Source organism: Nelumbo lutea, chromosome 5, assembly GCF_056320005.1.
Source record: "Nelumbo lutea isolate HS-2025 chromosome 5, American lotus-T2T, whole genome shotgun sequence".
NCBI classification, from domain to species: domain Eukaryota; kingdom Viridiplantae; phylum Streptophyta; class Magnoliopsida; order Proteales; family Nelumbonaceae; genus Nelumbo; species Nelumbo lutea.
The window spans coordinates 18,520,180-18,537,066 of NC_142688.1; the positions used below are offsets into that span (position 1 = coordinate 18,520,180).

The 16,887-nt window shown below is 36.6% G+C and overlaps 1 protein-coding gene across 2 annotated transcripts in view; it reads right to left on the reverse strand.

Moving 5' to 3' along the window:
• The window catches only part of LOC148850723 (UDP-Glycosyltransferase superfamily protein), a 61,243-nt gene that overhangs the window by 29,464 nt on the left and 14,892 nt on the right, over positions 1-16,887 (reverse strand). For both annotated transcript variants that reach the window (XM_088944001.1, XM_088944002.1), the window contains exons 10-12: positions 15,958-16,090; positions 14,424-14,474; positions 14,204-14,314 (exon numbers count right to left, since the gene is read on the reverse strand). In XM_088944001.1, coding sequence (XP_088800127.1) covers positions 14,204-14,314; positions 14,424-14,474; positions 15,958-16,090 — 295 coding nt within the window. The remainder of the gene's footprint in view (positions 1-14,203; positions 14,315-14,423; positions 14,475-15,957; positions 16,091-16,887) is intronic.

Below are 16,887 nucleotides of genomic sequence, written 5' to 3' on the forward strand. Positions count from 1 at the left end.
CTCAGGGTTTACTCCTAAAATGTGAGCAACAAACTATTGAATATTGCTGAGAGCACAAGAACTACTGCTGAGAATGAGAGATCAATCACTACAAAGTCCAAATAGAACAATAAATAGTCCAGTCATTGGTTCAGCACCACCAATACAGACATTACTGTCAGTCCGAATGTGGTTCCCCCACTCTAACCATCCAATTATTCAAACTAGTAATCATATAATCAAGGCATAAGCCCTACACACCATTGGATAACGAATACTGAGATAAACTGAAACAAAACCACACCTGTTCAGCACTAGATCAGAACCTGCTAGGGTTTCATTGCACCATCAACACCCTCCTTCGATTAGGGTTTCAGCAGACCAGCACCATCCCGCGGCCAGACACAGCTAGGGTTTTTAGCAACTGTCTCATGGATCCACTAGGGTTTCAGCAGAAGTACAGCCGCAGGACTTACTAGGGTTTCTACAAGCACAGCCGCCAGAGAAAATTGAAAAAACAAGCCGCCGCTAGGGTTTTTTGTTTTTCTCTTCTGAAACAAAAGTAGCCACGTTCAATCCCCTTTGGAAAGACTGATGCTAGGATCGTAGGTCTTCTCCAGCCTATAAATTCCGCTCTGATACCATGTTGTTTCTTGTGATGACTGAGAGAGAGAGAGAGAGAGAGAGAGAGAGAAAGATACGGATGATAGAAAGAAAAGCAAAACTCACTACTGGCAGCCGCCAGTTTTCTATTTATATTAATCTTTATAAAAAAGGCAAAAATACAAGTATGCCCCTGGCGGCATACCTTAGGATAAGAACAATAAGAAAAGAAAGAAAGAAAGGACTAGTAGCTGAAACTGTCCCACTAACATCAGTTACAAGGAACACTCAAGCCTTACAACAGAAACCACTAAAACCTAAACAAAAAACTTCAAGAAAACAATCCCACACAATGTACTCTCAAATCCACAGAAAAATGATGCATTGAGCCCATTATGTTTAATCAGAATTAGCACTAATGCATAAGTAAGCCAACATTACCAGCATATGGAGTAAACCATTCTTGTTGGAATATTTAGTTTGTTAAGAGGAAAGTTATTTTAACAGGAAAATATATAGTCAGGGGTTTAATAATAATATCAGCCTCATTGGGGGTTTTCTTGTTATTTTGGATAAATTTAAAGGGTATCTCATTAGAAAGAGACACAATTACCAGGTGGTATTTGTTAGACCAACGATCTATACTCCTCTTTTTCTTCTATCTTCTCCTTTCTCATTATTCACAAGAACGTGACACCAGAGAAACAAGAAGGAAGTTTGGAGAACAATGAAGATTTTGATAGTAATCAGATTTGTTAATCAACTTTAGGTCTATTAGTTAAATTCTTTTGTCTTGAGAACATATTCTCTTTTTCACTATAATTATATTTCCTCTTTCATTCAGTTTTTGTTTATTATTTGGCATTTTGGAATTTCTATCATCTTGCTTATTCAACCTCCATTAGCATATTGTTTGGCATTTTAGAATTTTACTATAATTCAGAATTAGCAGGTGTTTATTCAACCTCCATTAGCTATGTCATTCTTGGATTACCTGGTTTTTAAGAATTTTTACAGAAATTTTCAAGTAGTTTTTTATGCCTAAAAAGGAATTCAATACATTTTTTCTTCCCAAATATCAAAAAAAATCAGATATCATGATTTTTTGTTTGTCTGATGCTTTCTTGTCTAGATCTAAATATGGCACTTAAGATTTATTGATCTTATAAGTTTAGATCCACAGTTCAAGTTTTGGTGGATTCTGTGAAAATTTGAGTGACAATTCTTATTCCTTTCTCTTTATTATCAATCTCAATTGTAGGTCAAAATTATTTATATTTTAGGATTTTTGACAATCGAGGAATATTTCTTGAAAATTACTGAGATCATTGGAGGCATCTAGAAAAGACGCTAAACAAAAACCAAACAAAGCTTTGATTAAAATCTTGTTTCAAGTGCTACTAGGAAGAATTCATATGTAATATCGCATGTTGGAGAAACTTCTTCATCATCATCATCCAAGCCTTATCCCAATTATATGGATTATGGATTTAGCTACATGAATCCTTTTTTTTTAATAAGCTACATGAGTCCTGTTTTGCCAGTCCGCTCTGTTTACTGCCATATCCACTCTTTAATTACTGGCACCTAAATCATTTCTTACTACTTCTGTCCATGTCCCTCTTGGTCTACCCCTTGCCCTTCTAGCTCCAACTTGTAACAAATCACTTCTTATGCATTCTGTTTATGGTCTTCTATGCACATGACCAAACTATCTTAGTCTACTTTCTCTTGTTTTATCACCTATTGGAGCTACTCCTAAGTTCCTAAGAATGACTTCATTTATGATCCTATCCTTTCTAGTTTTTCCAATCATCTATTTCAGCATACACATTTCTTCCACACTCATTTTCTGGACATGTTTTTTTTCTTGACTGCCTAACACTCTGCTCCATACAACATAAATGGCCTTGTGGTCTTACAAATGTTTTATAGAATTTTCCTTTTAACCTAAATGGCATTCACCTATCACACAAAACTCCAGATGCTCCAGATCTGAAAATTGAAGGACTGGGAACTCCAAAACTGCGGTGAGCTAGATCAAAAACAAGACAGCTTGGGCAGTTGGGCTTACGGGTGAACATTAAGTAAAATACTTTGTTTAGCAAGGAAGATGGAAGCAACCTTCAAGTGGGTGAGTAGATCAGCAAATGGTGTATTTGATAACTTGGTTAAACAATAGGTCAATTGGGAAAATTTGTTTTGGGCTGCAATGTAATATAAATTAAGGGATAGGTCATTCCAGCCTAAACTATGGGATGTCAAAAACACTCTATATAGCATTCTTTTACTAAATCAATAAAATTATCAAAGATACCAATCAAAAAAAAATAAAGGATATTTACAAAAAAAAGGACAGGAGTATAGGGTTTAAAGATCTGGCCAGTCTTAACTCCTTTTAATCTGCGAACAATTCTACATCAGTCACCATGGCTTATGAATCCTGAAAATAAAGCAGTTGCATTCCCTTCACACTTTTTTTATCAATAACATAACCAATTTTATTAAAAGAAGACATTTAGTACAAAGAAGGGGGAGGGATGAACACTCTTAGCCCTCCCCAAACAGAAGATTATAGTACAGCTCAAAATAACTCATTCCTTCCAACCCATTGTTTAGCAAGTGTATCAGCAACAGCATTTGCATCTATTTTAACCCAATTACAAGACACCTCTACCCCTTGCAGCAATCTAACAGCTTTTCTCTTCTCATGAATGTAGCACCACCATCCCTCTTCCTCCTTTTTTTGAATCCAACTAATTACAAGCTTTGAACCACCTCCTATTACCAACGTCCTTATATTCAGCTCTTTAGCTTTTTGGATCCCTTCCATAACAGCCATAATGTCAGCTCTTAAGGAATCCCCTTCACCAATTGGGCCTGAGAAGAGTTCAATGATATTTTCTTCTTCATTCCTGAAAACTCCTCCAATGCCAGAAGGACCTGGATTACCATCACAACTGCCATAAAATTAAGTTTAATGAAACCACTAAAGGGTAAGGACCACAATGGCCTGGTCACCTCCTTAGCTGGAGCAGAATCAGCCACTTCCTCGTCACCTCAATGCCAGGAACATCTCTGAAAATATCCAAAGACTTTACCCAATGGACTACCTTGGTGGTGATAGCTTCAACGACAGCTTCTATACTTCTTGATTTTTCATGGAAGAGCCTTTGATTCCTCTCCTCCCAAATTGTCCAACACACTGCTTCCATTATGTATCTCCATAACATTCTTCCCCTCTTTTTTTACCAGCTTGAGAAGTTAGATGCAAATAGGCTTTGTACACTAGGAGGAGGGTTCTACTCTACCCAAGGTTCAAAGTATTGGAAACGCTTAAGTGTATCGAAAAGGCAATTTTAAGAGATGTATCAAGATACGCTTTGGATACGCATGGAAACACTATAAATACTTCAATAAATCATAAAAATACATCAATAATACTAAATATAAGACCTCAATGAGGTATATATACATTAAATTAATATATTTTAATGGTTTTATGAAGAAATACATTGTAGTTAATTATAATTTCATTAAAAAAACCTATGCTTAACTATAACTTATAAATTTTTTTTTTGATAAATGATAAATGAGTGAAATTTTATTAAACCAGCAAACAAGAGTTACATGCAACCTGTGGAAAGGCACGAGATGTGACCTTTCCTTTAAAGCTAATTACAGAATTATAAGTACAATTACATTGAAGCCCAAAATAAAGTATCCCAGAAAACCCCTTCTTTTGCAAGTGAATCAGCCAATGAGTTTGCTGATCTGCCTACCCACTGAACTCTGATTGTCATATTCCTTGTTAACCATTTAACGTTTTTGAGAAGATCTCTAAAACCCCAAATAACAGTGTCTGGATCCTTCAACCAACCCACTATCACCTGGGAATCCCCTTCAATAATCAGATGCTCTATGCCTAACTGATTTGCAAGCTTGATTCCTTGTACAGCAACAAGTAATTCGTCCCTTAAAGAATCTCCCACACCCGCAGGACCTGAGTACAAATATATCACGTTACTATCTTTGTTTCTCAACACTCCTCCTATGCCTAAAGGTCCCAGATTTCCTCGTCTACTTCCATCAAAGTTCAGCTTGATAAACTCCTCCCCTGGTGGCATCCATTCAACTCCTTGTTTGTCCTTCCTAGTAGAAGTATTAGCCACTGCTAACCAGTTTCTCCATAGGTCATCAAAAGAGTATGCATCAATGATCTTTAGAGTTTTCAGCCACTGAATTGCCCTTGTCAAAATACATTCTTTAAATTCCGAGAAGCTCCTTTCTTCCCAAACTATCACAACAAAGCTACTCTTATGCACTTCCCCCATAATTCTCCCTCTCTTTGTGTGCCATTCAAAAATAGACAGACGAAACAACAAACTAGTATCAGATGGCGAGTTCCACCTACACTCAAAACAACGTAAGAATCCAATTCCATAAAGCTATAGCAAAGGAACAAGAGATCAATAAGTGGTGACAGTCCTCATTCTGAGATTTACAAAGAACACATCAATTAGGGGATAAGCACCAATTTGGTCTTCTCTTTTGTAGGTTTTCAAAGGTGTTAATCTTACCATAATAAACTTCCCAACAAAAAACAACAATCTTTGGGGGAATGGGCCTAGTCCAAAATTCTTTAACTGGGAAATTTTGAGGTGCAAAAGTGGAACGAAGGGACTTGAAGAAAGAGGAACAAGTGAACAAACCTTTCGGGTTAGGGATCCACATTCTTGTGTCAAGTTTGAGAGGATCTAAACAAATAGACTCAAATGAAGACAATAAATCTGAAACACAAGCACTTTCATTATCACGTAACCCTCTACGGAAACCAAAATCCCAGTTTAGGGCCATAGAAGAATCTGAGTAGGAAATAAAACTGGAAATCGGCTCCTCCTTATAAAGGGAAAGAGAGTAAAGAGAGGGAAAAATGTCTTTAAGAGGTTGGTTGCCCACCCAAATGTCTTCCCAAAAAAAAAACATTGTGTCTAGAATTAACATCATACCTGACCAGATTGAGAAAATGGGGTAGAATTCCGTGAATGGCCTTCCAAGGTGTTGCAAGAGTCGCACGTCGAGATACCTCGGCATCCCAACCATTCTGCAAACAACCATGAATACTATTCACAACCTTGTGCCACAACCTCTCTCTTTCTAATGGCCATCTCCAAAGCCACTTCCCTAGTAAAGCTTCATTCTTAAGAACTAGATTTCCCAATCCTAATCCCCCTTCTTCCTTACTCTTGTTGACTATCTCCCACCTAATCAAGTGATCCTTCTTCTCTTCCCCTGGCTCCCACAAGAAATCCCTCATCACATTTTCCTAATCCCCCATCTTTATTGTCACTACAGAAAGAAAATAAACCAAAAGACTAGCAAGTGTCACCCTAATCAAGGTCACTCTACCCTCTATCAAAATGTAACTTTTTTTTCCAAGCAGCCAGCCTCTTTTCAAACTTTTCCACAATTAGATACTAGAACCGACTTTCTTTTGGGTTAGCTCCTAATAGAAGGCCCAAGTAGGTTAAAGGTCAATCAGACATGGAACACTCTAGAGAACTCGCTATAGCCTCTACCTCCCAATCTTCCAAATTGATTCCCACCACACAACTTTTGTCAAAGTTAATCGATAGGTTTGAAGCAGACTCAAAGAATTTAATAAGATCTTTTAGGTTCCTCACTCTCCCTAAGTCTCCCCCTTCACAAAAGATGATGATATCATCAGCAAACTGAAGATGAGTCACAGTGACCATTATTCCTGCCTATCCTCCAACCTCTTATTAACCCTTCCCTATCTGCTTTAGAAATCATTCTACTGAGCACATCTGCCACAAGTGTGAACAAAAAGAGGGAAAGAGAATCTCCTTGCCTAAGCCCTCTACATGTTGGGAAGAAATCCTTGACCCCTCCATTAACTAGAACTGAAATTTGGCAAGATGTTATGCATCCACTCACCCACCTTACACCATCTATCCCCAAATCCACATTTCCTTAGCACTTCTAATAGAAAATCCCAATCCACTGAGTCATAGGCCTTCTCAATGTCCAGCTTACAAATAAAACCTTGATTGTTGGATCTCCTCATTTCCTCCACACATTCATTTGCTATAAGGATCAGATCTATAATTTGCCTATCTTGGACAAAAGCACCTTGGGTTTGAGTAATGAGAAACGGAAGGACCTTTTTAATCCTTAAAGAAAGCACTTTTGCCACAATCTTATAGATGTTGGTCACCAAACTAATCGGCCTGAAATATTTAGGGTGTTTGGCATCTAATCTCTTTGGGATGAGAGCTAAGAAAGTGGCATTAACTCCGCAACTAATCACATGGTTGTTTTCAAACTCCCTAAACACCTCAAACAATTCTTCTTTAATAATGTCCTAACACTTTTCATAGAAAGCCATGGTAAAACCATAGCGTCTAGGAGCATAATTTATAAATTAAAATTCTTAAGTTTTATGGGATGGGAAAAAACCCAACTCTCCTATCTAACCATAAAGCATGCATTGGCACAACTTCTAAGTGAAAATATAATTAATAATTATTTATTATTTAAATAATGATTATTTATTTTTTATTTTCAAAAATTATAAAAAAATAAATAATAAATAAGCATTATACAATATATTCAAAAATTAGTTATTAAAGAAGAAATTTCAATTTCTTTGTGAATATGATAGATCATCCATAGAATTATAATCAAATGATAAAATTTAATTAATTATTATTTATTTTAAATTCTAAAATATAAAAATCAAAAAAGTAATTATTAAAGAAAATTTTTCAACTGCTCTGTGGATATGAGAGATCATCCATAGAATTATAATATATTCAATCGTTGTGATCAAATGATAAAATATAATTAATTATTATTTATTTTTCAATTAATCCATAGATCTAAAACATATTAAGTCTTTATAGGTAGAGAAAAAAATTACATTTTCAAAATTTTTGTTAATTTATATTTTTCCAAAATATCTTCATGAAATTTCCATAGATCTGCTCATAACACAAAAGGATTGTGATTTTGAATTCAAGAAATGTAGGTCAACATAAATTTAAACGTTCAAGAAAAAAAAAGAAATCACAAGATATTATAAAAAAATGAAAAGACTTAGTTATTTTTGCCATATTTTTTCAAAATTTGAAAAATCTTTGAAAAAGATTAATGATCCATGCTTGTTTCTTGCAAATTTTTGCATATCTAGCACTCTAAGAATAAGGTTTGGAGTTTTAGAGTCATTTGGGGGTGAAAGAAGGCTTATTTCAAGGGAAAGAAGCTTGCTTTCCCCCCTTTTTTTCAGTTTTTGGCCGTATCTTTTTCGTAGTGTATTAGTTGCTACGCTATCGATATGCCCCGATACGGTGGAAAAAATATGATACCACCGATTTTCTAATGTATCTCATATCAGACTTTTAAAGATACGATATTTGAAACCTTGATTCTACCTGCACCCAAACAAAGAAAGGAACCATTCCCAAATTGAAGAAGAAAAGGGCAAGAAATTAATAAGTGATAGCAATTCTAACCATTGACTTTGCAAAGGGAGCACTAGTGAGGGGAAAGGCACCAATTGGGTTCTTTTCTTTGTAGTAGCTCACAAGTATTAATTCTTTCCAAATACATTTCCCAACACAAGCCACCCACCTTGGGAGGAATAGGATTACACCAAATTTCTTTGAATGGAAAGGAAGACCTTTGGCTTTCAATTGATTGAATAAGGGCTGAAAAAATGAACCACAAGAGAAAGTACCTAAGGGTGAGGGGGTCCAGATTCTCCTATCTCTCTTACTACCTTCCAAAAACACCCCTTCCAAGTTCTATAGGAGGTCATTGACAATGTTCATTTCATAGTCATGTAACCCTCTTCTTAAACCCAAATCCCAATTGAACTCACCAATTGAATTAGGCAAGGCCAAAAAGCAAGAGATAGGTTCCTACCTACAGTTGGAAATGGTATAAATAGAAGGGATTGTGTTCCTAGTGATTCGCTGCCCACCCAAACATGATCCCAAAATTTAACATGGTTTCCATCTCCCGAACAATACCTGATGTGTGGTAAAAAGAGGGGTAGAACATCATAGATGGACTTCCAAGATGAAGCCCTTGTATCCCAAAATCCCAGCCATCCACCGCAAGACCATGAATGCTAACTATCACCCTTGCCCACAACTTGTCCCTCTCCATTGGCAATCTCCACAACCATTTTCCTAGAAGAATCACATGCTCTCAAGAATCACATACTGTGATGGAGAATTTTTGTCCTACATGAAGAACCATGAAATACAATTTCCACGGAGCTATCCTGACACTCCTCACCAAAATGGTGTGGTAGAACGTAAGAATAGACATGTTCTCAATGTTGTGAGGCAGCCAATACAGTCGGGTTTCTTATCAATTGTGTTCCTTCTTCTATTCTTTCTAACATGTCTCCTCATCAAAAATTATTTCGTTTCCCTCCAAATTTGTTTAATCTTCATGTTTTTGGATGTGTATGCTCTGTACATCTCCCCTCTCGTGTTCTAAATTTTCTCCCCAATTTGTTGTGTGCATTTGTGGGATATAATCTTAATCACAAAGTGTTTCTTTGTTATAATCCTTCTACTCATCGTATTCGTATTTCTTGGAATTTGGTTTTCCTTGTGCATATTACTTTCTTTTTCGGAGTTGCCAAACTATCTGCACCATTTGTTTCTATCTTGTATGATTTTGATTCACAAGATACTCCATCTTCATCTATTGTGAAAGATCTTGTCTTCTCTCGAAAGCGAGTCTGTGGTTCAGCTCCTACACCTACGACCCCCCTTCCTCCCGGTCTAGATCTTCAATCAGTCTCAGTACCCCTACTATCATTACCCCTATAAGTGGTACTCCCATTTTTTATTCCTCTATTGCTCCTACTCCTTTGTGTCGTTCTACCTGTGTTTCTCAACAACTTGACCGCTTGATTTCCCATCAAATCATAACTCCTTTTGTGTTGTCTTATCCTCCACATATATCCTTCGTTCTTACCAGCAAGCCAGTTGCAAGCCTCAGTGGGGAGATGCCATGGACGTAAAGATTCAGGCCCTACATGAGAATGACACTTAGGACTTAGTACCAGCTCCTTCAGATGGCTTCTATTATTGGGAGTAGATGAGTTTACTCGATTAAGTTGAAATCAGATGGCTCCCTAGATCAGTATAAGGCTCGTCTTGTGGCTCAAGGTTATAGTCATACATAGGAGTATGGTATTGATTATGAGGAGCCGTTTGCTCTCGTGGCTAAAATCACTACCATCCGAGTTCTCTTAGCTCTCTCAGCTACACACTCTTGGTCTATCTATCATTTGGACATGAAAAATGCATTTTTACATGGGCATCTCAAGGAGACAGTGTATATGAAACCTCCAACTGGGGACTATAATGATCTTTCTCTTGTTTACCAATTGAAGAAATCATTATATGGACTGAAACAAGCTCCTCAATCATGGTTTGAAAAATTCTGAGATGTCATCGTTGATGCTAGATATAGTCAGAGTGCTTTTAATCATTCTCTCTTTGTTCGAAAAAGGCCTCAGGGTATCACAATTCCTCTTATATGTGGATGACATATTATTGACTGGAAATGTTCGAGGAATTCGAGAACTAAAATCACTACTTCACAGTTCCTTTCACATGATGGATTTAGGTCCTCTTACCTATTTCTTAGAACTTGAAGTCCAAAGGAGTCATCAGAGATACCTTGTTTGCCAACACAAGTATGCATCTGATCTTGTCAAGCTAGCAGGCCTTACTGATAATAAGTAGGTTGATACCCTTGGAGCTAAATGTTCAAGGTTTAAAATGTCGATATTAGTGGAAATGTCAGTCACCCAAATATGAGAAACGTGTCAGAAATGTCAGAAATATCGTTCGGGAATATTGTAAAAATTATAGATATGGTGGAAACATTGTAAAATATGCAAAATATAGAACGATATTTTATGAAATAATAAAAGAAGCATCTGCACAGCTTTTTAAATTATTATCTTGTTCCAAATCATTAAACAAAGCTAAGAAACTAAGGTTGTAGACAAAAAATATGTTCTGAAGTTGCCTTGTAAACCTTAAGATTTAGAGCTTCATGGTAGAATGAGTTAAAACAAAATTTAAACTCATAAAAAAATGTAAATGATTGTAATAGACCAACCAAATAATGTATTACACAAGCAAAAACCAAATAATCTATAGTACTATTTCTTGTCCTCCACATAGTACCGGTAGTGTTCACCAACTTATGCTATAATTCTATCTCTTGTACTCCACATAGTACTAGTAGTGTTCACTGGGGAATATGTCAATTCTAGTAAAATTTCTTGTTGCTACCCAGGAAATGGAAATGGAAATATGTCATCAGAAACTATCTCTAGTACTCAACATAGTGCTGGCAGTCTTCATTGGGAAAATGTCGATTCCGGTAAATTTTGTATTGCTACCCATGGAAATGGAAATATGTCGCGGAAATATTAGGGAAATAAGGGACATTTTAAACCATGTAAATGTTAAGTTATCTAAGTCAGAAGGTCCCTTACTCACTAATGCTTCCATTTATCGACAACTTGTAGGGTCTCTTATATATCCCACCATGACTCATCCTGATACTTCTCATGCAGTTCAGGTTGTTAGTCAATTTACTTTTGCCTCTTGTCAACCTCATTTGATTGTTGTCCACCGGATTATTTGCTATGTTTGTGGTAATTTATCACAGGACTGTTCTCTTTGTCCTCTCCTCTCCAATTGACGGTCTCTGTCTTCATGGGTGATTCCATCATCTCCTAGAAATGCAAGAAACAACAAACTGTCTCCGAACACTTACGCCTTGTTTGGCATCACTCCGGAGAACCGTTTCTAGCGATTCTCGTGATTCTTCAAAGTAGAATGCGTTTACATTTACCTACTACAGAGAATTGATATGTTTTTCAAAGGAATTTTTCATCTGAAGGCACATTTCTTTGTAGTGATATTTTTTCACTTCTAAGGATGAGAAAATCTCATTTGCCAAATTCTCGCTACGTCCTTTATAAATTAACTAGCGTGCTGCCTTTGCACGTGAAAGCAGGGGCATTTTAGTAATTTACCATAAACACAAAAAAGCTCTTGTGAAAGAGCCCTAAACCGAATAATCACCTTCATCCTCTCGCTTTCAATGGATATCTTCGCTCGATACTCGGTATTTAATTTTTTCGAGAAAACAATTCCATGGCGTTATTGCTAAAGCGATAGAAGGAAGCAATTCCATGGCGTTAGGTCTTGCTATTCTGTTTTGAATCAAAACCTAGTACTGTCGAACTCTGGTTTTTTAATTCAACCTATTGGAGCTATTTTGTTTTGAATCAAAACCATGTACCATCAAGCACTGGTTTTTTAATTCAACATGTTGCTATTTTGTTTTAATTCAATGGCGCCAGGTGTCATGCTATTCTGTTTTGAATCAGAACGTGTTGCAACTTGCAACTCAGGCTCTCTTTGTCTCACCACAGAGCTTTGGTTTTTAATTCAACCATCCAAGCTCGATTTACCCACCCATGAAAATCTATGCTCTCCAAATTAAAAAAAAAAAAAATCCATGAAAAATCAATATTTTTTGGGCCTTTTCTTTCAGCTTATTAGTGATTTTGATTCAAGCTATTTCATTATTAATTAACCCAGTCCTGCACTTCCCCTGTTCACAGTTGTGTACAACAAGAACCAGATGAACTTGCAACGAAAACGATCGATCCACAATTGGACCACCAGCACAATGAGGAATGTCGTTCCACTCAATTTCACCAAGACATGCTACTTCATCAATGGCAAAGGATTCTGCTATAGCAGCGTGAAAGCCACCGTTCATTTCCATTGCCAACATCTTTGCCAGAGAAGAGCACGAATGTGTCTCTATCCAATTATAGAAGCCAAATTGTTTTGCCAGTTGTGTTCACCATTGTTGCTCTCTTGTGGGACAACTTTATTGGGTTCTGGTACTAGTAAGACAACCAATTACCCCCCAGACTCTAACTTGCACTTGTGAAAGAGAGTTGCTTGTAAACGTTTTGATTCATCTTGTTTGATGAATGAAGTTGTTAAAAGGAAGGGGGTTTCAAATTTGTACTCTGTAATAGTGATTGCTTTTTGAGTTGTTTCCACTTTTTGGTTGAATTAAGGATGATCCGATCTAGGTGTAGTAAAATGTGGGATCTTGTTTCCAAGAAACAAGAATTAGATGAATGTGCCAAATGCATCTACAAAATTCTCTAGATGAGAATTCTGAGAATCCATTATTTTCTGGATGGATTCTGAGAATCAGGATTTTCAGAATTGATGCCAAACAAGGCCTTAATTCTTGTAAGCAAACTGATGCTTAAGAATGTGCATCAGTTTGAGGGGGAGTGTCAAGAGTCCTCATGTTGTACTGTATTATCACAGCCCATTTGTATGTTGTATACTATTTGTTTTTCTTCTTCTTTAGTCCTATAAGGGTTTTTATGTAATTGTACACACATTATATATATATATATATTTGGACTCTTTGGGGTGTGGGTCGATCCACTCAGTTAGACACCCCAGAATTCTGTTATGTTCTCTTGTGTTTTCTCTTGTACGAACTGGGCTGGTGACAACGCACAAACAATACCAAGAAGAGTATAAAATAAATAAAGAGCAAGCAATATGCTTTTCTAATTTTTGTTTTGTTCTGCTTTCTTGGATAGATATTAATTACCTAAACATTCGTTATTACCTTCACCTTTATGTATCATCAAAATATTTTTTATTAATAAGAGCCAAAATAACATAATATACTTGTTAAGAAAAAAGTTAAATAAACTGCAAGCATATGTCAAATATTATTCCAACCTCATGGACAAGGTGGTTATTACAAGCCTAACCAGCGGTGCTGATCACATGTTCCATACTTGCAAAAATTCTTTCCTCATGAAGCAATAAAATTCTGCTTGTTACCAATCAATTGAAAAAACTCTCTTAATCCCATACTGTACATTAACCACATTTTTTTTATTAGATCACTTGTACATTAACCACATTACTTACTACTAAGATGATCTCAAGTTTTAACTTTTTGAGAGGTACAAATATCTTCTTTTCTTTTCCTTTTTCTTTTTTCTTTGAAGAATAAGAAGAATGGAGGAAATGAAGGTTTCATCCAGGAAGATCAGTATAGTATAGCATCCAATAGTAGGACAGTATAGAAACCTTTCTTTTCATTGATCAATAACACAGGAAGGAAATATTAGGAAGAGTATGAAGAATATACAAGCACCAGCAATCACAAACAAAATGAAGGGACCAGACATATGTTAATATTATGATCAAAACAGTTGTGGCAATTTCTTTTACCAATTGGTAATTAAAAGAATAAAACACCAATGGCAACTTTTTTTACCAGCTAATAATAAGAGAAAATGGAAGAACAAAGATAAGAAGAATACAGCACTGACAACCCCAACAAAAAGAGAGGCCCAGGTATCAAACAGCATAGAGAAACAAATACAAAAGCAAAAACAAGGATGAGTAAAAAGAGGAACTTTAACCAGAAGTCTTTTTCCCCTCCCTCTCTCATAACAATGGAAAATTCACAAGCAAGTAGATATGCATACCTTTAAAATATTGACAAGATTTGTCTTAGAGTTATCTTGCAGCCGGTCAGCACGATGGAGTCTAGAAGGATCAAGACCACACAGAGCTAGCTTATCTGGTTTCTCTAGACACTAAAATACCAAGGAATCTATGATCAACCTATATATTAGGTAGATAGACAGAGGATTAATAACAAGATCAGAGAGATGCCTATTAACCAGAAAAAGAGAAAATGCTTGCCTGAGAACCAAAGCCATGGCATGTGAACAATATTCTGGTGCTTCCCAGTCCCTGTAGAGATGAAAAAATGTTGAGTCATATTTTTTCCCTCCCATTTCTAAGTGAGAAATTTTATGAAATGGTAAAATTCATAATTCTATCCATAGTGATCCCTTCTGTTATTCAACTAGTGTTATATTCTTCTTAATGCAATACGTCTTTCATGTAAAAAAATAAAAAAAGAGATCCTCTTTCTTCTTCTCATTCCTCCTCCCCTTCCCCCTTCCTCCTTATCCCCCTCTCCTCTTAAGGAGGTGTAAGCCTCCTTGATGTTGGGAGGCTTACACCACTTACATTTCTGAACTACGCATCATGCCTCCAAGCAGTGAAACATCTCGCATCGCACCTCCACGTTTTAAAACATTGATTGTGATTTAGTAAAAATATTAGTAACAAGGTGGTGTAATTAAGATTGACATTAGGAGATGCTCACAACTAACCAGTTCCGGTCCCTTGGATCATCATCCATAATGAGAGAAAAATTACAGATGATGTTGCCATAGAATCAACTGGTTGAAGTGGAGAGGCGGACTTGATGTGCTGTATGATTGGCATATATATGTAACTAAAAAGACGGTTCTACAATACATTTAGAAGACCAACATTACTATATGGGACAGAGTGTTGGGCATTGGGCAATCAAGAAATATTCCAAAAAATGAGTTTAGCTAACATAAGGATGTTGAGTGGAAGAGTTGCAAGACTAGTGAAGGACAAAATCAGAAATGATCCCATTAGAGAAGACTTAGGAGTAGCTCCAATTAGTGACAAGATGAACGAGAGTCAATTGAGATGGTTTGACCATGTACACAAACAGCCAGTGACTGACCAGTGAGTACAAGTAAATTAGTGCAAGTAGAGTGCTCTAAAAGCGCAAGGAAAAACAGAAGAAGATGTGGTCTGAAGTTCTAAAAAATGATTTAGGCTCCATTTGGGAAGAGTCAATAAGAGTGCAAATACGAAAGGAGCCCATGTGTAATTGTGTATGAACTGTGCATATTTGCATTTGCACTCTTCCCAAACGAAGCCATAAGGAATTATAATTTGACAGAAAACATGGCTCTTGATGGAAAACAGTAAAAGAGGATTCATGTAGCTGACCTCAAATGGTTGGGTTTAAGGCTGAGTTAAGTTGAAATCAATTGAGTGGGTAAGAAATGGCTTACATTACAGATCAAGCTTGTGACCTTGTGTTTTAACCATGTTGCACTGCCTTTCTTTCTTTTTTTCTCCTATGTTTATTTTATTATTTTCTGTTAGCACTGAAGAAAAGAAAACAAAATCCATGACCATGACTTTCACAGAACGCAGTTTCAGGGGGATGGATTTAAAGGCTACAGGTAGAACCTTAACTAGGTGAAGCACTATGAATTTACCAAGATATCAATCTATAGGCATAGCTGAGGCAGGAAGGTCTTAATTCCACACAATAGTTACACAGTCATATTTAATGAGGCAATAGGTGATCAAAAGAAAGGAGGGAACCAAGTTGCACCTGGTTGTTAACAAAAATATCCCAAAAAAGTGGCCCAATAATAGCAGTTTCCCAATTGTGTATATGCAAAATATCGGGCTGCTTCCCTGATTTTACAAGATAGTCCAAGGAAGCACGAGAGAAGTAAGTAAATCTGCAAGGATCTAAGAAATATCCAATTAGAAGATATGGTAAGAAATATTTAATGCCTGCAACTTATGAAAAAGAACCACAAAACAACATAATACTTTCACAGAAATGCACAAATTAGAATCTCAACTTTAAAGTAAATCATAATGTTACATCAAACAACTAAATATAATCCAATCCTTGCAAAATGTGTAAAGAGAAGAGAGGAGACTCAGATTGGGGTTGAGAATCCTTCAGCACTTTTTTCTCTTTTTTGAGAAAAGGTAACTTTCTACTCAAAAAGAAAGATATATAAGAAACAAAAAGACCCCAACAAAACAACTACAAAGGTAAAGTACAATTCACTTCTATCTATCCCTGATTTAGAAAGAGCATAAGCTAGAGAGTTCAGTTCCCTCAGTCTTGATCTAAAAGTGCAAGAGAGTTCAAGGGGGAGTTCCCGAATTTCATTCAGCAAATGATTAAATCTCCAGGGGCCCCAGTCAGAATTTGAGATCCAACCAATCACATTCCTTGAATCTCCTTCCACCAGCAGAAGTTTGGCATTAAGAGATTTGGCCAGCCTTAAACCAATGAGGAGTGATCTAGTCTTGGCTTCAGAGGAGTCAGCAAAGACAACAGGTCCACTGAAGGCCCGCACAAGGTTTCCTCTAGCATCTGAAATATTCCCCCCAATCCCAGCTGGTCCCATACGTCCATCGGAACAAGGCATTGGATCAGAGGGAAGCTGGAATCAGTGGGCAGGATCTGGAGAACAAAATATCTCAAAAAAATTGCATTTCAACTGATTTAGATTAACAC